General features: G+C 41.2%; 1 protein-coding gene across 3 annotated transcripts in view; it reads left to right on the forward strand.

The window, feature by feature from the left end:
* The window catches only part of ABAT (4-aminobutyrate aminotransferase), a 146,750-nt gene that overhangs the window by 99,199 nt on the left and 24,332 nt on the right, over nucleotides 1-23,219 (forward strand). For 2 of the 3 annotated variants that reach the window (XM_075899273.2, XM_075899274.2), the window contains exons 6-10: nucleotides 4,337-4,386; nucleotides 6,258-6,314; nucleotides 17,295-17,375; nucleotides 19,151-19,243; nucleotides 21,386-21,448. In XM_075899273.2, the coding sequence (XP_075755388.1) occupies nucleotides 4,337-4,386; nucleotides 6,258-6,314; nucleotides 17,295-17,375; nucleotides 19,151-19,243; nucleotides 21,386-21,448 (344 nt within the window). The remainder of the gene's footprint in view (nucleotides 1-4,336; nucleotides 4,387-6,257; nucleotides 6,315-17,294; nucleotides 17,376-19,150; nucleotides 19,244-21,385; nucleotides 21,449-23,219) is intronic. The other variant, XM_075899275.2, reaches the window with a different exon arrangement.

The following is a 23,219-nucleotide window of genomic DNA, read 5'->3' on the forward strand; positions in this document are numbered from 1 at the left end:
AGTAACTGAGTTTCAGATGGCTTGAAGAAAGACAAATGTATTAATTGTGTCTACTTCTAAATACTTCTCCTATTATTATCATTTATTAGCTCTACATTTATGATTGTGAGAATCTGGGACAGGGGTGTCCTATCTGGGATGTGCAGTTTTCAAAGAGTCCAGGGGCTTCATTTCAGATGAAATTTCTAAAATCTGATGCTTTCTTGAATCTTTTCCATCTAAAAAGTTGGTGAGGACCTACTTCATATAACTTCCTATCATTTTCAGTTAAGATGAAAATACCTGACAATAGTATTTCTTAACACATTTTGTTATATCTGTCTCTGGAGCCATCTGAAACAAACTAGTGCAAGGGCCTGTGAAAATAACTTAAATTTTAGTTTTATTTTAACTGAACTTTCTTGAATCTAAAGAAATGTTCATAGTCTCTTCCATTTAGGGCAGATGTTTACACTGTCTATTTTTGTCAAATTGTCTTGCATCTCTATGGCATACATGCCTGCCTTTAATATCCTTACTGCAAAAACCACTTAGTGCAATCGGTTACAAGGATTAGGAAAAGTAATAGCTAACAACCTGATCCTGCAAGTTCTTAAGCACTTCCTGAGAAGTACTGAATACAGAGATGCTTTCAGTAAAATCAGTATGAATTGCAGACAGTTAGCAAACTCTCAGATTAGGCCTTCAATTCACAAAAAGCTTATTGAAATGATATTGGAGAACAAAACTTGCAGGACAATCAAACCATTTTAACTCTACTTTCCCACTCAGCTCCAGCTGTATGTTATATATCACTAGCCAAAGGTCATACAGGTTGGGTTCCATATGTATTCTGTTTATCATAGTTGAAGAAGAATCCTCCTATTTTGATATTCTGAAGTAGTGTTAAAAATAACTATTGTGAGCACATGTAATATCACATTTATGACCTTTCTGTCCATCCACTCACTTCTTTTCTCCCGTTCATCTATTTAAAAACAATTCACTTTTGCTGTAGTGTGTTGTGATGAAATGTACTATGCTGCAGGGGTAGCGAACCTTTTTTGAATTGGGAGCCACTGACCCACAGAAAAAACACACCTCACAGATGTGGCTTCTAAGCAAGAAAAAGAAGAAACAACAACAAATGGTCTGGTAGCACTTTATAGACTAACAAAACATGTAGATGGTATCATGAGCTTTCGTGGGCACAGCGCACTTCTTGAGATGACCAGAATGATGAGTTTAGGATGTGTACACCCAAAGTTAATAGGAGAGGGGGAGGCACTGCTATGGATATTGGAAAACTGGACAGTCTCTGCAGGAAAGAATCAATGGACACAAATCAGATATACATAAAGGAAACATACAGAAACCTACTGGGGAGCACTTCAGTTTTCCACATCACACTTTAAAAGATCTCCAAGTAGCTGTCTTGTCACAAGCCAGTTGTACAAGCCAGATCCACAGGGAAGCATTGGAATTAGAGTTCATCCACAAATTCAATTCACATGCTAATGGACTCAATCGTGATGAAAGTTCGTTGGGACACTACCAATTTAACAGCCACTGAAGGTGCAAACAGCTCTTTGTGTAGTATCCTTCCTGACATGGGAGTCTATCTATTGACTTTGATTCTTATCTGCTTTAGTTTAACTACCCAATCTTCAGATACTTACTGATTCCCTCTGCTCTGTGTTTCCCACCCCCTTCCTTTTTCTTCCCTCCACCCTCCCATTCCCCTCAAAAAATGAGGAAAAACGGCTCTTGCACAAAAGGGGGGGGTTGCGCAAAAAGGAGTCGGCTACACAGAGCTTTTTTGTGCAAAATCCTTTTGCGCAAAAGGGATTTGAGGAAATGCAAATGAGTGTGACATATGCAAATGAGTGCTTCATTTGCATTTCCTCTTGCAGAAGAGCATTGTAGTACAGAGGTAGCCCCAGATAACAGGGTTGTTGCAAATCCCAGCCAGCCAGTTAGCACACAGTGGGAAGCTGCGCACGTGCACATGCACTAATACACCCCTTGCTCCAAACCCCACCCAGCCAGAACAGAGAGAAACTGTGCAGTGGCATGCACACACTTCTCGATCCCCACCAAACTTAGCCACCCACCTCAAGCCTCTTCCAACACAGCCTGGTATGGTCACACTAAATTATTCATATGTGCCCTCCTCAGCACATCGTCCTGGGCAGCCACCCTGGTCGTTCAGGTCTAGGGCTGGCAGTGCCTGCATGGATACTGTTTTTGAATGAAAAGGTGTTGATGCGGCTATTAAAAGGCTTCTTTGTTGGCAGGGTCATTGTACTTGTTGATCGGTGGTTGTTGGGTTTATTTTATTGTCACTGCATGATGGTTGGATGCTTGCACGTGCAGCTGTGCTTTAGCAAATCAGAATATTGGCTTGAGCAACTGTCAGTGTGCTGATGAAAGTAGTGCATAACTAAGCACTCCTTGAACTGGTAATTGAGTAAAAAGTACAATATTTTCTAAAAAAAACTACTTGAGTAAAAGTCAAAAGTATCACAAAAATAAATTACTTGAATAAAGTACAAATACTGAAAAAATGTACTTGGGTAGTATAACAAAGTACTTCTATTTAGTTACTGTCCACCTCTGCTCGAGAGCCAGTCTGTGCAGGGAGCCGATTTCTAAACTGGCTCCCCTCGTGGACCGGCTCCACCTGCCATCCCTTGCTGCTGCCTCTGATACAGAGGCAGCAGTGTTGGGATTGCAGGGGGCTCCCTGAGAGTGGGGCTGGGAGTGCACTGGCTGCCAGCCCCATCCCCAGGCAGTATTTCAGTAACCTTGTAACTGATAAAATAAATGTTATCTAACATCGCTAGTATGTGGCATGTTCCAGGGTGCTGTCAGAAAGTGAAAGGGAGTAAGGAGTTAAATTTAAGAGAGAAAGTGCCTTGGACAGGCACTTGCCAAGCCCCTGGACCACATCCTGAACAATATAAACTTCACTTCCATTTATGAAAAATGTCTGCCACCTCTTAGTTGGAAATATATGGTGTAAGATGTCATGAGTGTCAGACTTATAAGGAGAGATTTATTGTACACTGAGATGAGTTGAGTGATCTTGCATAAAGAAACTAATACATTAACCCCTGTCGTTATCTTTTCCCATCATAGCGTAATAAAACCTGCACATCTAACATTTGGGTTGGTTTTCTTGGCTTTGAGTAGTGATACGTAACTAGGGATCTCTAGTGGTAATGGAGGTGAACAAGTGTTATGTATGTCACAAAGGTATGCATTCCTGCATGTGTTACACCTCAAACAAACACGGTGGGATTAATTTACAGCCTCTGGCGTGCGCATGTCCATGTACTTTGGTGCAAGTGCACACATTTACCCTCACCTTGTGTTAGGATTGTAAAAGATTATGCACTGGTGTTTGCATCTGCAAAACCTGGGTTTACATATACGGATATACACACAGATGAACGCAGAGCTAAGAATGTGGCCCAATATATGCTCTTTTTTAAAAAAAAAAGGCAGAATCTTGCAGCGATTGTATGAAATGAATGCTTAATGTGCACAAGTCGTTATGAATACTATTCAATTGTAATAGATATGCCAGAGAGAGCTGTCAAGAAGTTGGCAGATCTCTGTGTGATGCCTAGTGCTTTTCACTGCTGGATATGCCTCAGTATTGGTGGTATCTGTACTGTACAAAACATTCCCTAAGAACATTGCTGTTGTGCAACTGAATTTTCCTTGCCATGAACAGTTATAATTGTATCTTTTTATTCTGGACAAAAAAACCCATATTTAAATCTAGTCCATAATTTTGTGATAGGCTGCATTATGTAATGAAACTTGTAATAGCTAAATGAATTTACCCAAGGAATTCAGTACATGTGTATTTGCCACCCACACCTATTTTAATGCAGAATTGCTTGGCGTTGTTTTTCCTTTATGGAGTTGTAGCCTTGAGTTCGGAAGGGACCATTGTAATCATCAATCTGGTCTCTTATACATTGCAGACCACAGAACCTTAGTTTGTAGGAGGGCCATAACCTCTGGCTGAGTTACTGAAGTTCTCCGTATTAAGTGAAGTGCAAACTGCTATCCTGTTTTAAGAAAAAAAACAAGTGGGAGGGGAAGAAATCACTCATAAAACATCATGTTTCTGAAGCTGGCTTCTTGAGTCATAGAGGGAAAACAGTTTGTTCCACTTTAGAAAAGGACCAAGTATTAATATGCAAAAAGGTTAAATAGAGATGATGTTAAGAAAAAACCAAGTTAGGTAAATAAGGTTACTCTCTATGGAAGATACTGATTAAATAAATCTCATACAGGTGGCTTGAAACCAGATGGAAATAGTCTCCTTCTTTTGTTTTAGGTTACAGCCATCCATCTCTGATAAAACTTCTCCAGCAGCCACAGAATTTGGTAAGTGGTTTGTGTAAAAGACACAAAATAATTAGTCAGTCTTTCACCTCTCTCACCCTTTGTATTAGCTTTGAAAAATAGCTCGTTTGCAAATTGATTTAGCATATGAATTGACTTTTTTTGTACTTCACTGTTTTTTAAAAAGCTCTGTAATATTTAAGGACAACAATAAAGACTTTATGTAAGTTCCAGAAGAAGACTGTTTGGGGTGGCATCTTTTTGCGTCACTTTGTACATATTTGAAAGAGAGAATTCAAAAAGATGTTCCCTTCAAAACCAGACTGTTTAAAATTAATTATTTTGGATGTGTTCTTGAACAAAGCCCATTGACTGAATCTATAGGCAAGTTTTGCTTACTTGGAATTTAGAACGATTCCTTGAAATAAAGCAAAAAAATCTATGCTATCTTCTAGTCACCGTATGAAAATAGTATTTAAATCCAGGATCCTGGATTTTTATCATATCTTGCTCACAACTGTGAGAAGAGGTGTCATACAGGTTTGGTACACTGTTATATACTTGCAGAATTAAAACAAGAAGTTTAATGCAGCAAGAAATTATTTTTAAATTCTGATGCAAATATGTTTCAAGTTTTGTCATAGCCATGTCGGTTCCAGGATATTAGAGAGACAAGGTGGATGAGGCAATATCTTTTATTTGACCAACTTCTGTTGGTGAGAGAGGCAAGCTTTCGAGCTCTTCTTCAGGTCTGGGAAAGGTATTCAGAGTTTTATAGTTAAACAGATGGTGGAATAAATAAGGACTTAATGTTTTTCAAGAGACCATTCCAGGTGATACAGACCGTTAAACATTTCTACAGTTGTAGGACAAAGGAGGGTTTGAAGCTTACAGATTATTTGCAATGAGCCATAATTTTTGTCTTTGTTAAGGCTTTGTGTACGCTGACAGATGTAAAACTTGGCAATTAGCGGCAGTTAACTGCGCTGCTTACAGAGCGCAGCAGTGAAACCACTGTTGTGTGGTTTCACATAGTCAGCTGCTAGCGTGCATCGACATTCAGAGTGGGGCACGTTGGGCAGCCTTCAAACAGAGCATCTCTTACTTTTTGGCCACTGAGGCTTGTGGGAAGGCAGGATGGATGTCACAGGGAATCCTGGGTCCTGTCCCAATGTTCCATGTTGCACTGTTTTGCATCCCAGCAACCCCGCATTTGGCACCATCTTTCAGTGGCATTTGTGCTGTGCACTCTGCCTCCTTGCTCTGCAGGAATGGATCCCAAACTGTTGAAGAAAATACTGACAGGTCTCACCAACACGTCACAAATGGCAGTCAAGTTATTTCTTAAGCTACAAAGTGATGATGAAGAATCAGACACTGATTTTGCCACACAGAGTAGCTATGACACAAGATTTCTTGTGGCATTCATGGATGTTCTGACCACAGTGGCATGCTGCTTTGGGGCTCATAAAATAAGCACTGAGAGGTGGGACCACATCATCATGGCTGATGAGTAGTGGCTGCAGAACTTTCAGATGAGGAAAGCTGAGCTCACCCCCTCCCTGCGGTGCAAGGAAAATGAGAATAAAACCTGTCTTGATGGAGACGTGTCATTGTTTGCACTGTGAAATCTGGCTACTCTGGACAACTACTGATTGGTTGCTAATCAGTTTGGAGTGGGAAAGTTGACCATTGGATTTGTGCTGATGGAAGGGTGCAGAGCCATCAATCACATGCTGCTCTGAAAGACCATGATTCTGGGCAACATGCCTGAAATTGTGGATAGCTTTGCATAGATGTGTTTCCCTAAGTATAGAGGGGCGATAGATGGCACGCATATTTGAGTTCTGGCACCAGACCATCTTGCCTTTGAGTACATTAATCTGAAGTGGTATTTATCCATGGTTCTCCAGGTGCTTGTCGGTCCCCATGGGCAACTCATGGAGATTAACTCAAGCTGGTCTGGGCAGGTGAGCAACGCACACATTTTTCAGAACACTGCAAGCAGGGACTTCCTTCCTGGACCAGGAGATCACCGTAGACTAGAGGGAGTTGACATGCCCATTGTGATCTTGGGAGACCCAGCCTACTTCTTAATGCCATTGCTCCTGAAGCCATTCACGTGGGGTATGTCTACACTTGCACCCTAGTTCGAACTAGGGATGCAAATGCAGGCATTCAAAATAGTCAGTGAAGTGGAGATTTAAATATCCTGCGCTTCATTAGCATGATCTCGCTGGTGCGTTACTTCGAATGCCAGCTGTTTTGAAAGTGAAAGTGCGCGCCGGGACGTGTTAGTTCGAACCAAACCCCTTGTTTCGAACTAACGTTAACTCCTCAAAAAATGAGGAATAATGTTAGTTCGAACCAAGGGGTTTAATTCAAACTAATGCGTCCCGGCGTGCACTTTCACTTGCGAAATGGCTGCCATTCGGAGTAATGTGCCGGCGAGATCATGCTAATGAAGCGCAGGATATTTAAATCCCCGCTTTACTGACTATTTCGAATGCCTGCATTTGCATCCCTAGTTCAAACTAGTGTGCAAGTGTAGACATACCCTTGGAGCCTTGATAGCAGCAAGAAACAGCTGAACAATGGGCTGAGCAGGTGTAGAATGACTGTTTAAAAGCCCATTAGTGATGTTTGTGTGGGAAGCTGGACCTGACCGATGACAGCATCCCTGTGCTTATAGCTGTATGCTGTACCATCATCTTATGTGTGAAGGGAAGAGTGAAAGCTTCACTGGCACTGGACCACTGACGCTGAGAGTCTGGAGGCAGAATTTAAACAACCTGAGACCAGGGCTGTTAGAGAAGCTCAGCCCAAGACCATAAGGATCAGGGATGCTTTGAGGCAGCAATTTGATGCTGAAAGTCTGTAATATTTGTTGCCAGGCACAGGAGTGCAGTAGCTGTGAAGCTAATATGTGACCCTGACTGGTCCCTATGATGCACTTAGTACAAAAATGCCTGTTGCTTTGCTGGCCGTGCTTGCTTTTATTTAATGGAATAAAGATTGATTTCAAACCTAATAATTTCATTTATTATAAACAACAGACATAGAACATACATGCAGCATGACACATCTGCGCTTTGGGGAGGAGAGGAGAAAGGGAGAAGGTGAGGCCTGGCACATTTATAGATTTGTCCGTGTCCAGATATTATATGCAGCCTTGCCATCTGATGTGCTGTGCAATGGGTGCTGCAGTTCATGAGGGCAAAATTGTCTTGTGATGAGGGTTGCATGCATTGCGTGTCTGTGGGAGTCTGCACGGATGAATGGTGAAGGGGCAGGTGTGGAGTGCAGTGAGTGCTGACTGGGGACAGGATGGTGACCAAAATGTGTTGGTGATGACAGGGGAGTCCATGGAAAACAGTTTTGGGATACTGGCTGCATGGTGGGTGGTCACGGAGCTGCCCCCTCTGCAGTGCTAGCAGCACCTGGAGTGTGTCTGCTGGGCACTCCATAATGATTAAGAGCAGCTCTGTGGCTTCATTCTCCTTCCACTCCCTCTGCTCCTTGCCCCTCTCCTCCTTCAGTTCATTCTTTTCAGCAGCAGCCTGAAGCATAACACCACACAACAAGTCCTCTTGACTTTTCTGATGCTGCCTCTCTACTTTGTGCAGCCATTCAGCCAGTAATAGCAAGGAAGGCTGGGATCCCAAGGGTCAAGCTGTGAAGCCAAAATACAACATTTTACAGAGGGACCATTGTTAACACTAGGCAGAGCACTACCATGATCCATTTTAAACACCAGCGCTGTTCACATTTCTAGCACTGAATGGCTGTCCATCATCATCATCAACAACCATGAGCTCGACGCCCGTTGGTGTCCAATGCCTCCCTCACTATTTCCTTCCACCTTTCACTGTCCAGCTCGGAGTGGCTTAGTTTCCGTAGACTGGCTCCGCACCAAGCTACTATATCATCTACCCATTCTCTGTGGGGTCTGCCTCTCCTATTCGGACCATCCATTATGCTGAATACTAGGGACTTAACTTTTCGCTCGTTGTTCATTCTGCAGGTATGCCGAGTAGCTGTAACTTCCATTGTATAACCTTCTGCGGTAGGTTCTCTTTTGGCTGTATCTTCCTATATAATTCCTCATTGGTGACCTTCTGCATCCGTCCTATTCTCAGGATCTTTCTATAACAACTCCTCTCGAACGCCAATATCCTTCTCTTCAAATCTTACGTTATCACCCATGTCTCATATCCGTACAACATGCTGCTAAATACATACCTTTTCAAGATGCTCAGCTTCGTTCCTAAGCTAATTGCTTTTCCAGATCTTATCCATTGCCTTCAAACTCACTCTTGCTTTTGCTATTCTAGTTGCTATTTCCTTCTAGTCTCGATCATACGTCATGTTGCTCCCCAAATACGTGAACTTCTCTACGTTCTCTAGTTCAATCCTGTGACGGGGTGAGGTCACAGATGACCCCTTGGGGGTTCCTTCCAGGGTGCTGACCCAGCCACTACCACTCTCCTTCCTGTTCTCTGGGGCTCCTTACCACCCGGTCCTGCTGGGCCAGCTCCCTGATCTCCCCCAGCCAAGGCCCCAAGCTGAGGTCCCTGCCCCCACCGAGAAGCAGCACAGACACTGAACCTCCTCAGGTCCAAGGAGAGTGCAGTTTAGGGCCCAGCCTCCTGGGGATAGCACTCCCCAGATGGGATCAAACCCCAAAGAATTAGCTAAGCCCCCTTTAGCAATGCAAGGGGGAATGTGCACGCTGGTTGCCCTCCCCAGGTAACAATCACTTCCACTGGGTTTGATAGAAAATAAAAATGGTTTTATTAAGTTGAAGCAGTAGGATTTAAGTAGTAATAAGAGAAAGTAGGCAGAGCAAAGTAGGTTACAAATGAAAAGAAACAAAATCGCTTGGCTAATTCTAAATGGAAACCTCAGTACAAACTTAATCAAACTCACTCTAAAACCTCTTTTCCAGCTGCCACTCTAAACCAGGGCTCTCCTCCCCACCCTGGGGTCTCAGGCGCCTTCCTTCAAGTGCAGCCCAGCCAAAAGACCCAGGCCTCTGCTTTCCTATTCCTTTTGTTAAGGATTGAGGCCACTCCCTACCAGCCACTGCTCAGGCTGAAGAACAAAAGAGATAATTTAACAGTTCAGGGTAACACCTTCCATGTCTCTCATTCATACGTTTGAAACTCACAAATTATTCCCCACTCCCTGTGTCTAATTTTACACACACAAATGATACATACAACAGAGTAAGATAAAGAGAACCAGTGGATCATGACATGAAGATTGATGGGTTCCCCAAATGATTCACTCAAAACACTTGAGATATGTATATTCATGTCCATGAGTCCAGTTCATAAAGCATAGGGGAGGGGGCTCCATCACAGATCCCATCTACACTGATCTTCCTTCCTATTTTCTTATGTCCAAATACTATTTTCTTCGTTTTATCGAAATTCATAATCAGCCCATTCTGTGGGTGAGCATATATAAGATACAAGATCTCCAAAATGGTGAGTTAAGCACTGGAGCAGGGGACTTAATTGGTGCACAGCCTTACTATAGTCTGAGCAGATGTGTTGTGTCTTAGGAAGAGCCAGTACTGCAGGGGAGCCTATTATCAGGGTTCTTTTTTGCCATGTCTTACTGGGGCTGTGTCTACACAGTGGCGTTATTTCGGAATAACTGGCATTATTCCAAAATAACATAGTGTGCATCTATGCTACAGGCCTTTATTTTGAAATAATGTTGAGTTGGAGGACTTCTTACTCTGACTCACAGTATCCCTCACTATCCCTCATTTCACGAGGAGTAGGGGAAGTTGAAGGAAGAGTGTTCTTCCTTTGATTTCCTGCTGTGTAGACAGCACTAAAAGCCGAGTTATTTTGACTTCAGCTAGGCAGTTGACATGGCTGAAATTATGTAGCTTAATGTGACTTTAGCCCTGCTGTGTAGATGTGCCCTGGAAGTCCAGAGTTCCACAATCTTCATTTTTTTAAAATGTCATCACTATTGACATTTTAGCTTGCATATATAGGTGGGTGGATGGGATGATGAGCTGAATTAATTTAGCTGAAAACTTTGGATGATTCCAAGTTAAACCTGAGCTGCAGGAGAGTCTGAGCACAACACTGTGTGGACATGAAAGGCCAGACATGTGGATTCTTAAGAATAGTCCTCATTTCTCCAGGGAGAGTGTACCCAAAGGTAAAACAAAATGCCTTAAAAGTTTTTAAAAAACAAACATGGAGAGTTAGGTCAGCTGCCCAAAGGCAACTCTGAATATTATCAAAGCACTAGCAGTTCTAGATATTTCCATTAAAACGGGGCAATTTTTCCTAAGAGATTCCTTGATTCAAAATACCCTAATTTTAATGCAGCATTACTCTAACACAGGTCTGTCTACCACCATGGTATTTGGTTGCACTATCTTATATATATACTGACACTTTAAATATCAGAAAGAAGCCTGGGAACATCTTCTCAGCTCAGAATGCCTTCAAAGTCCATATAGGAATTTTAAAGCTATGTCCATTTCTAGTAAACATGAATGGCACAGACCTTGTTAGCTTTATTTCTAGAGTGGATAGTATAGGCTTCCATTGGGTCAGTGGGGGAAAACAACAGAATTGGTTCAGCTAGAAGCTAGCTGTGCATCGTCTGTTTCTGGCAATGCTTTGTCTTGTCAACTGTGGGTAATTGTCAAGGCTGTTCTCCACTCTGACAAGATGAATGCAGAAGTTGGGGCCCCACAAGAGCACTCCAAAACCTTGCCCCTACGGGTTCTGGTACAAAAACTTCCCCCCACAAAATCCTAATACCCAGATTTTGTGGGATCTGCTACCCCCATCAAGTGCTTTTGAATCCCAAAATAAAACAAACGGGTGGACACTTAAAACCAAACCCTGGCGTACCCCAAATTCTTTTTCCCCAAAAGAGCTTGAAAAAGAAAAGAGAAAAACAAGCTGCAGTCTGTGGTAGCTGATCCATCAGTCAGAGGCGTGCAGATACACACAGATGGACCATCCAGGACACACAAATAAACTAATACTGGTTAATTAGAAAAAAGAAACAATCTTTTATTATCAAAACAAAACTACAGTTGCAAGCATAGTAGATTTGCTAGATGGAAAGAGCCACCATTTGATATAGGGTATGGCTACATGTGTGGGTTTTTTCAAAGAAGGTAAGCAAATTGCACTCACATTTGCATATCTTCTTCTGGTTTTTTTCCGATATTTGGCCTGTCTAACGGGGGCAGATGTCTGGGGAAAACCCCTCTTTCGGAAGCACCCTGTACACCTTGTTTTACAAGAAATAAGGGGGCTTCCAAAAGAGGTTTTTTTCTGACATTTGGCCCCGTGTAGACGGACCAAATATTGGAAAATCCTCTTCTGGAAAAAAAACGGAAGAAGATATGCAAATTCGAATGCAATTTGCATACCTTCTTTGAACCACCTCCTCTCCTCCCCTCCTCCCACAGTGTAGCCATACTCATAGATACTCAGGGGAAAATCCCTGGGCTATAAGGCTTAGTTACTAAAGAGAAAAAACAATGAGCAAGCTCAGACTTTATTTCCAAACCCCCAAACAAGGGAAGCAATAAACCCTGATGGACTATTTAAAACTTTTCCCTACTTAAACATTTTAAGAAGTCCATTCTTGGAGAGAGAAGCATCTCCCTTAATACCTGGGAGAAACTACTCTGGATCTCAAATAAAGAAGAGAGAGAGAAAAACTCCTCTTTTCCTGTTTGAAATTCCTACCTGCATTGTTATTGGCTGACTGCCCGACACGTTGGCTAGGTACATGAGTTAATCCCTTAGTCACTGGGTGCTGGTCAGCACTCCTGATTATGATAGTAATACGTCCAGTTTCATGAAGTGTACAGAAAGCATTTAGTTCCATAGCCAGAGCTTTATGAAAAGCTTGGGTTTCTGGAAACCTACTGCAGCCAGCTGTGGTCTTTGGTAGGAGACTGCAGGCTGCTGAGTGTCAGATGTACTGTGAAAATGCATTCATGGTTCCAAGGCTGGTCTTCACTAGAAAATTTGTTATTTACCGATGTGTCTCTCAGGGGTGTACAAAATCCACACACCTGAGTAACTTAGCTAAGATGACCTAAGTCCTGAATATGCAGCACTAGATAAATAGAGGTAAATTATCTACATGAATCACTACAGTGATACAGCTGAAGCATGTAGCTGCTTCAGTGTAAACTAGCCCTTAATTTTACTCTTAACTGAGGCACCAAAAATATTCCAGGGAATGATAATGTTAATGATAGGAACAAAATTTACTTTTAGGGATTATGTCCTGGGTTTTTTTTTTTGTTGTTTTTTTGTTTTTTTTTTTTGTAATGCATCATGACTATATTTTTATCCCACTGAAAAGAAGCTCTGAATCTCCTCTCATTAGTTTGAGATGGTAGCAGAGTATTTGAATGTTCTATTTCTCTTGTTACTGGGCTTATCTCATTTTAACAATAAAAGAAAAACACACTTTCTTCTCATAATCCATGAATCTCAGTGAATTTTCTCAGACTTCTAGATTTACGTGGAAATTTCTTTCTCTAGTAAAGACAAAAGTCCAATAAGAGCTCTAGTATACACCAAACAGAGTTTGTTGTTCAGACTGTTGGAAAGGAACTTTGGGCTTGTATTCACTACACGGTGGATCAGCGCAGCATCAATCGATATACCAGCGGTCAATTTATTCTTCCACTCTGCTACCTACTGATAAGGCCTTAACTGGAAAACTGTGTCCTGTGCTGGGCACCGCACTTCATTTTTCCTGAACAACAAAAATGATTGAAGGCAGAGCTGAGAACTGGTACCTCTGGGCTTGGCAATCTTTCTCCATAAAGAAAAATTGAAAAAATTGGGTTTGTTTAGTCTGGAGAAGAGAAAGGGGAGCATAAACCGACCAGTAGTAAAGGTTGTTATAAAGAGGCGAGTCATTTAATTGCTCTCGTTAACCCCTGAGGACAGGACAAGAAGGAATGGGTTTAAATTGCAGCGAGAGTGCGTTAGGTTAGCCATTAGGGAAAACTTGCTAACTATAAAAATAGGAAAAACTAGAGCACTAGAACAAATTACCTTGGGAGGTTGTGGAAGCTTCATCACTGGACGTTTTATAGAACAGATTAAACAAACGTGTCCTGGATGTCCTACCTCAGTGCAGGGGTCTGGTGTAGTTGACCTAGTGAAGTCCTTTCAGGCCTACATTTCTGTGATTCTATCAATATCATCTCTGCTCTCTCAGCCATTGTTCATATGCTATGCTATGCAGCTCTGTCTCACTAATGTGATTACTTTCATGGGTATTGGGGATTAGAACTGGTTCATTGCTGCAGCAGCATTCTGACACTTCGTGTGCAGCTGAGTAGACACAATCAAATCAAAATGTAAATGGTTTTGATGATTTTAACTCCCCTCTCTCACAATCCACTACCAATCTGTCTCTGAGCACAGGATCAAGCTGCTACTAAAACTAGGCTGCACAAAACTCTTGAATGCAATTTTACATAATAGAGTGTAGCAATAACTCTCATAAAATCAGAACACAAGTCTCCATGCTTCCTATAGCATCCATTCATCCAGATGTGGTTTTGCCTAACGTTACTCCCTTGATGTACTGCTTACTATTGTGGATGTATGAGAGGATTTTATAAGGGAGAAAGCATGATTATCTGAGAGTATAAAGTTACTGCAGGAAAACTATTTTATTGCAATAATTGCTTGGTTGATTCTTGTTGCAGCTTATTCTTCTCTTGTCCTTTGAACATATCTGTGTAATTTCACCCATCCTCAAAATCCTATATTGTAATGATATCTTAAGGGTGTTTATACCACTGTGGTCAGAACTGATCTTTCTTGAAGCCTGATAAGGAAGAAACTGTTACAGTAGCTCAGTGAAATTTAGGTTTAGCCATTCTAACTGAAACCAAATAATTAAGGCTTTAAAGTTTATTTCCTCTATACAAAAGGATCTGAGATTCTGGTGAAAGAATAGGTTGAAGGGGTTAACAAGCATGTGGATAAGGGGGATCCAGTAGATATAGTATACTTGGATTTTCAGAAAGCCTTTGACAAGGTCCCTCACCAAAGGCTCTTGTGTAAATTACATGGCCATGGGATAAGAGGGAAGGTCCTTTCTTAGATTGCGAACTGGTTAAAAGACAGGAAACAAAGGGTAGGAATAAATGGTAAATTTTCAGATTGGAGAGGGGTAATTAGTGGTGTACCCCAAGGGTCAGTCCTGGGACCAATCCTTTTAAACTTATTCATAAATGATCTGGAGAAAGGGGTAAGCAGTGAGGTAGTAAAGTTTGCAGATGATTCCAAACTCTTTAGGATAGTCAAGACAGAAACAGACTGTCTTTTTATTGCTGATCTTGGCACCAAAAGTGGAAGTGTCCTAATAAAATTTGCAGATGACACAAAGTTGGGAGCTATTGCCAATTCAGAAAAGGATCGGGATATCATACAGGAAGATCTGGATGATCTTGTAAATTGGAGTGACAGCAATAGGATGAAATTTAATAGTGAGAAGTGTAAGGTTATGCATTTAGGGATTAATAACAAGCATTTTAGTTATAAGCTGGGGACACATCAGTTGGAAGAAACGGAGGAGGAGAAGGACCTCGGAGTCCTGGTTGATTATAGAATGACTATGAGCCGCCATTGTGACATGGCCGTGAAAAAGGCTAATACAGTCTTGGGATGTATTAGGCGAGGTATTTCCAGTAGGGATAAGGAGGTGTTAGTGCCATTATACAAGGTATTGGTGAGACCCCATTTGGAATACTGTGTGCAGTTCTGGTCCCCCATGTTTAAGAAGGATGAATTCAAACTGGAACAGGTACAAAGAAGGGCCACTAGGATGATCCAAGGAATGGACAACCTGTCTTATGAAAGGAGACTCAAGGAGCTTGGCTTGTTTACTTTAACCAAAAGAAGGCTGAGGGGGGACATGATTGCACTCTTTAAATATATTAGAGGGATAAATACCAGGGAGGGAGAGGAATTATTTAAGTTTAATACCAATGTGGACACAAGAACAAATGGATATAAGCTAGCTAGTAGGAAGTTTAGACTTGAGATTAGACGAAGGTTTCTAACCATTAGAGGAGTGAAGTTCTGGAACGGCCTTCCAAGGGAAGTAGTTGGGGCAAAAGATCTATCTGGTTTCAAGATTAAACTAGATGGGTTTATGAAGGGGATGGTTTGATGAGATAACATGATCTTGGTATCTAGTTGACCATTCATTATCAGTGGGAAATAGGACAATGCAGGGATGATAGGAGTTACTATAGAGAACTTTCTGGGTGTCTGGCTGGTGAGTCTTGCCCACATGCTCAGGGTTTAGCTGATCGCCATATTTGGGGTCAGGAAGGAATTTTCCTCCAGGGTAGATTGGCAGAGGCCCTGGAGGTTTTTCGCCTTCCTCTGTAGCATGGGGTACAGATCACAGCTAGAGGATCTCTGCATCTTGGGGTCTTCAAAGTATTTGAAGGCTTCAATATCTGAGATATAGGTGAGAGGATTATTCTAGGAGGGGTGGGTGAGATTTTGTGGCCTGCACTGTGCAGGGGGTCAGACTAGATGATCATAATGGTCCCTTCTGACCTTAGAGTCTATGAGTCTATGAGTGAGGGACTCCAAGAAGATCTCACCAAACTCAGTGATTGGGCAGCAAATTGGCAAATGAAATTTAATGTGGATAAGTGTAAAGTAATGCACATCGGGAAAAATAACCCCAACTATATGTACAGTATGATGGGGGCTAATTTGGCTACGACAAATCAGGAAAGGGATCTTGGAGTTATCGTAGACAGTTCTCTGAAAACTTCCACGCAGTGTGCAGCGGCGGTCAAAAAGGCAAATAGGTTGCTAGGAATGATTAGGAAAGGGATAGAAAATAAGACACAGAATATCTTACTGCCCCTGTATAAAACCATGGTACGCCCACATCTTGAATACTGTGTACAGATGTGGTCTCCTCACCTCAAAAAACATATTTTGGCCTTGGAAAGGGTTCAGAAAAGGGCAACTAAAATGATTAGGGGTTTGGAACGGGTCCCATATGAGGAGAGGTTAAAGCGACTGGGACTTTTCAGTTTAGAAAAGAGGAGACTGAGGGGGGATATGATAGAGGTATATAAAATTCTGAGTTGTATGGAGAGGGTCGATAAAGAAAAGTTATTTATTAGTTCCCTAAATAGAAGAACTAGAGGACACCAAATGAAATTAATGGGTAGCAGGTTTAAAACGAATAAAAGAAAGTTCTTCTTCACACAGCATGTAGTCAACCTGTGGAACGCCTTGCCAGAGGAGGCTGTGAAGGCTAGGACTATAATAGAGTTTAAAGAGAAGATAGATAATTTCATGGAGGTTAGGTCCATAAAAGGCTATTAGCCAGGGGATAAAATGGTGTCCTTGGCCTCTGTTTTTCAGAGGCTGGAGAGGGATGGTAGGAGACAAATCGCTTGATCATTGTCTTCGGTCCACCCTCTCTGGGGCACCTGGTGCTGGCCACTGTCGGTAGACAGGATACTGGGCTAGAAGGACCTTTGGTCTGACCCAGTACGGCCGTTCTTATGTTCTTATGTAATAAAGTGAAGTATTCCTATAAAAAAATCAGTTTTAAAAATCAGGTTTAAAGAGGAAATATTTCACTGAAGTCTAGACGTTTCACTGATCTTTAAAGGTGACTAAACAAATTAAAATTGTGCTTGGTCAGAAAAATGAGTCTATTTAATGAGACTTTAATATTTTTAGTCATTTTTAAAACATCTACGTCATAATGGGAAATATTTACATATGTGCAACGACTTAAATATTTCCAGTTATGACACAGAAGTTTTAGACTTAGTTTAATTTACATTTATGGGTTTTGAATCATAATCTCAACATTGTAGATTTTTATTTATGCTGTATACTTACTGTTTTTCTTTCTTCACTTTTCAGAGTACATTTGTTAATAGGCCTGCTCTTGGGATTTTACCTCCAGAGAATTTTGCTGAAAAATTAAAGGAATCTTTGCTTTCTGTAAGTTTAAAAATGAACTAGGATGATTTACCATATTCTAAGTCTGCATATCTCAAAAATACATATATGGTATGAAACTCCACTGAAAAGAAGGATCTGAAATTTCTGTTGTATTAGTAAGTTGCAAAAGAATGATCTAGATAATGCTTAGTCCTCCCATGAGTGCAGGAGATTGGACTAGATGATCTCTCAAATTCCCTTTCAGTCTCTAAAGCCTAGAGGTTTTTAAGTCCCAGCTTGAAAAAGCCCTGGCTGGGATGATTTAATTGGGATTGGTCCTGCTTTGGGCAGGGGGTGGACTTGATGACCTTCTGAGGTCTCTTCCAGCCCTATGATTCTATGAACGTTACTTAATCACAAATAAGAAATTATGCTTTGTATACTTATCTTAAATTCTTCCCCCTAGAATATTCCTACTATTTATGGCAATACCAGTTAAGGAGTTCAGAAGGTAGGAGAAACAGTGAAAAATGCAGTAGCTGACTTAGTTAATGAGACTACTTACAGTTTTAACATTAAATATGGCTTTATCTGCTTTGCTGGAACAGGACCTAACGAACATAACAAAATCCAACCTGTAGTGCACAAAGCTAGAATTTGAAGAGGTTTTTAAGTCACCATAGGATTTTTGTTAAGTATATTAGAGAACTGACAACATGGTGTTGCTCTTCTACTCTTGAAGAAATTCAAAATAGAAAATATTAAATCATCATTATTCTGTATTCTTTAAGATGACTACTGATATTATGATAATGAGGCTGACTGTTGGAAGTAATCATGGCTTATGTCTTGAAGAGCTAAGCATTAAAGGAAGCAGTGTTTTGCTGTTAGTATTCTACCCCTTTTCTAGTTTGAGTACCTCTTCATATCTGGGAAATTTCACATGGAACCCAAAAAGTACAAGGCTAAAGTTCTGTCAGTCCTTTAGAACAAACTGTGAATAGCTAAAAACGACACTTCCAGTGTTGCATTTTCTCTAGAGGCGTTCTACAAGTGATGCACTGTTTGTCAACCTTCTTTTCCTTGTAATGCTGAGCATGCTGAACTTGGCATTGAGGTTATTTTTCATGTGTGCCTTTCTCCAGATGGTGGTTATTTGTGTAACTATTCTGCAAAGGAATGTATATGTTTTCTGTTTCTTTGTTAAAATAGTGATCAGTATTTATGAAGAAACACATGCCCACTCCATGGCATTCAGGGTACAGACTTACCAGGGAAAAATTAAAGTGTTTGAATAGGAAATGATGTTGTTTAACTATTAGCAGTTGAATCAGCTGCCTGCCCCTTTTCAAGAAAATGGGATCCATAGAGCCCTGCAAATCCATGGATATCTCCTTTATATCTGGGGGTATCTGCATCCAGGAATATGGATATGGATATCCACAGCTCATTTTTGTAGATATGGACGAAAATAAAAAGTTTGTATCTAAAACCCTTCAGATTTGTGGATATTCACAGATCATTTTTGCAGATAAGGATGTGGACACCAATTGTATATCTGCATGGGGCTCTATCCATAAATGAAGCTGGATGTTTCCATGCAGAGAATTTTGCAGATGAAATTTTAAAGAGAACTACCCATCCTCATCATGATGAAATCAAACCTTTGATTCTCTTAGGATCTGAATGTGAGATGTGATGGTGTGTGCTCTGAATGCAGATGCCACACTACATTTACTCTGAATACAAGAATGAAATGGGGCTGGTTAGGTATTTTTGCTTTGTTCCATAATTGTGCTAATTATTTTATCTTTATTATGTCTCTTTGTTGACAGGTGGCTCCTAAGGGCCTGCAGCAGGTTATCACCATGTCCTGTGGATCCTGTTCTAATGAAAATGCCTTTAAAGCAATATTCATGTGGTACAGGGTGAGTCAAAATAACTGAGCATGGTTATTTACAGTACTGCGGCACCTACACAATGGCATGGATATTTCATAAGAACTGAATCTGCATGGAATGCATTCCTTTAGTTATATAATTATGGATTAAATTGTAGAAAACAGAATAGATCTTTGCACCTTTAACTTTCTCTCCTATCTGTTGGACCACCTGGAAAATTCCAGATGTGTCAGTGGTTTTCCCACTACAAAACTAATACTTTTTCTTTTCTCACTGTGCCTCCTTCCCTTGCTCAGAATTAGGTGGCTCAGGTAAAAATAGAGGTAGTAAATACACATTTTGCTTGAACAAGTGATTACTTAAAGATCTGCTCTCTCTTGAGCTGACAGAGCTCCTAATAGAGGCTGTACTTCTGTCCTGGTTTTCACAATGTTTATTTCAATTCCAGTCTGCTACAAATTCCACACTGAAAGGAGGGAGTAATATGCAGGGCCTTGGGATCCCTTTATGTGAATTCTAAAAAACATAAGAACATGGAATATACAAAGCAAGTATCAGCCAATGCAGCAGCATTCCTTCCTCCCTCTTTACCATCACGAATCCTGTGACTGATGCAGCTCAAAACCCTCCATCACACTTTCTCAGTAACCAGAAATTCTACCCTCAACTGTATGTTCTCTGACAATGCCATATGCAAACAAGCGAGCTTTGCAGTATATACATTTGGACTATTTCAGACGTGGGTGTGCTTAGGGGAAAAGGGGGACAAAAGCATTCTGAAGGAAAGAAAAGCTGCTCATGCATCTGTGACAGTAACTCATTGGAAGTGGGAAGAGGGAGGGACAAATACCAAGCAGCACCATTCTATCCTGAAGCTAGTAGGCCCATATGGCTCATAGAAAAACTATTTTGGAAAAGTTTCATTCTTCCAAAATTATGCAGTGCATTTTTCTTTCTGGTATTCCAAGTCCTGCATGTGATTCTAGGGTTTAGAAGTTGGTTACAAAAGTATCAATGATGCCGTATTTTTAAACAAACATTTTTTTCAAGCTTTTATCTTAAGTTGCTGCCTAAACTAAACACACAAGGGTCAGGTATAAAATCTTTGCACTAGTGTGGAAAGACAGCATTTGGCTGTGGATCTTACAGCACTGCAGCTGACCACTGTAAGGTTTCCTGAATAGCAGCTCTACGTGGTGGAAGAGAACTTTCCCACCACCATAATTAACCCTCCCCCACAATGAATAGTGGTAGCTATGTCAGTGGGAAACACTGTCCCGTCAGCATAGCGCTGTGCACACCAGTGATTTTGTTGGTAAAACTTCTGTTGCTCAGGGGCATGAAAGAGTGCTAGTGAAGACAAAGCCTGTGTAACCAGCAGCTGTGCTCATTCACAGTCTGTCTCCTAATATCGTGAACTAAACTAGTGCTGGCCAAATCTTGTTAACATTTCTGTGTGTATAAGATGAATACTGAATTGAATGATTTGGGGTGATACACACTACCAGCTGCAGCAACCATTTATTTAAATCCATATGCTGTTATTTCTTAATATATTATAGTCATGCCCAAAGATCACAGTTAGGATTCATGCCCCACTGTCCCTCCCTAATGTTAACATAGATAAAGAGAGAGTCCCTGGTCTGGAGAGCTTACCAACTAAAGATGCTAATCTGAGCCATAACAAAATAGGTAAGACCCTTCATTCCTCTTTTGACTTTCAGAGTAAACATATATAATGCCTCTAATGCTAGATCATCCCACACATGAAATGCATAAGAAACAACTCTTTTCAGAGGAAAAAATCACTGTCCACTTTAGGTTAAACAAACTCATAATTAGTTAAAAGAATGAAGAGTGGACAAACCTTGGAGCTTCCACTACATCTCAAATACTGAAAAGGTTTATTCTCTTTTTAAAAAGAGAGAAATAGAAGGGATTTTCTGCCTTATCATGCCCACTCTTGATAGACGTGTGCCTCTTAAGCTTTGGAGATCCCATATAATTTGTGTCTTAATGTTCCATATATGGTTTCATCAAGTCTGCCATTTCTGCTGTGTAATCCTTCAGACACTTTTTTCTGTGGGATTTTGCAGCAAGACTTCACCTGCAACTAATGTGAGATTCATCTAGCACAGCTTATGAAACCCTCTTTCATTACTTTTGCAGAACAAGGAAAGGGGTAATAATAATGTCACAAAGGAAGAATTGGAGACGTGCATGATTAACCAGGTAACTTTATTATTCTGTTTATTATCCAGAGTATTTGTATTTAATTTGTTTACAGAACAAAATCCCATGCTTTCTAACACTATGATGGAGCCTAGTACTTAAAAGCTTCAAGAATGGTCAATTACTGCTCACTCCCAGCCAAAATTCTGGCCCTGCTACTGGCATCCTGCTACCCTCTCGAGAATATTTGTGAATTGTTTTAAAACTGCCCTCTTTCTGATATGCCATCTGCTAGAGAGACGGGCATGTGCTGGGAGACTGTGGGGAATAAATAATAAAGATTAGAACATTAACAGTCCTATTAATTTTTTCCCAAAATGTAGTTTAATGACAAAATTAATCAAGAAGCTAGTTTGCCATGGAATAATTACATGGGAGTAACAAATTAAGATACAGCTGGAAATCCTGTTTAGTACTAGTTCAACTTCAATCCAGTCATAAACATTAATACAAAAGATTATTAATGAAGTTGGGGAATGTATTTAATTTAGGATCCCTTCTAAGATGTGAGCATCTTGGAAATTACAGGATCTACAGCTCCAAGGCCAGATCCTTGGCCTAGGGTACATTCCTGTCATGTTGCTCCAGTGGTACAGTGCTTAAAATTCTCTTGAATTGGACCAAAGCCAAGGTGAGAACTAGGCACCTGAGCATGCTGTGTTCTTGCGATCGTGAACTGGTAGAATGATCTCATAGTGACCATTCCAGTTGGCATAAGGTAGAGCAATGGCTGATCTGATTTACATAACAATCCAGGATTGAGCACAGTAGTAGATGTGCTAGAACTACATCTTGTGTGAATTCATTGCAGTTTAGGATTTTTTTTCTGTTCCCAGAAAGGTTATCTTCTGTGAATGTCCCACTGAGCGCATAGAATCATAGAAGACTTGGATTGGAAGAGACCACTGGAGGTCATCCAATCCAACCGCCCGCTCAAAGCTGAATCAGTCCTAACTTGGGGTTCACCAGCCTTGTGATAACAAGGCCCATCCTTTTATAGTATGACGTTAAGGCACTTCCTTTCTCTGTTCCCAGGAGCTAGGCCTGCTTTTCTCTCCAATGCTCCAGTAATAATTCAATGCCACTTTACTGTTGTTCTCTCAGCCAGACTATTAGTATTTGGTTTGTTTGTCATCGCTAGATCTCCTCTGCTTAGCAGCTCTGTAGATAGTTCCTCAGCCAATTGATAAATTAGTTTAGATGGAGTTCATTGTCCCAGACAGGACCTTTGCCTAGAGACAGGGCATGCCATGATCATCAGGCTTCAAACCGTGTGTTTCATGCAGAAATCTTATGCACATGAGATTGTCTGTAGTGCCTCAGCAAGGGGCACATTAGTGACAAGTACCAAATTTGCACATCATTCAAGCCCTGTGTGACGACGCGTTGGGGTTCCCCCGCCTCCTGCACCCCCGAAATGGCACAAACAGACTCCACCAGCCAGTAGAATAGAGGTGGTTTATTGCTTCTCCAGCATACAGTACAGCACAGATGTCATCAGGTTACAGGGCAGGCCTAGGATGCCTCAGCCCCCCTTGATATGGGGGTGGGGAGTTCGGCTTCTAAACCCCCCAGCCTGTTGCTGAGGCTGTTTCCTCCATCCTCCCAGACAGAAACTAAACTAACTCTCCTCCAGCCCTGCCCCCCAGCCAGGGCAGCATCCACCTTCCTTTGATTCTCTCCCTGGGGGTTAGCTGGTCAGACAGGTTGAGACACCCTCTTTGCATAATGACTCATCGCCTGTCTTGCTACGGACAATAGCCAGTGAGTT

Source organism: Pelodiscus sinensis, chromosome 15, assembly GCF_052426305.1.
Source record: "Pelodiscus sinensis isolate ZL-2025 chromosome 15, ASM5242630v1, whole genome shotgun sequence".
NCBI lineage: Eukaryota > Metazoa > Chordata > Testudines > Trionychidae > Pelodiscus > Pelodiscus sinensis.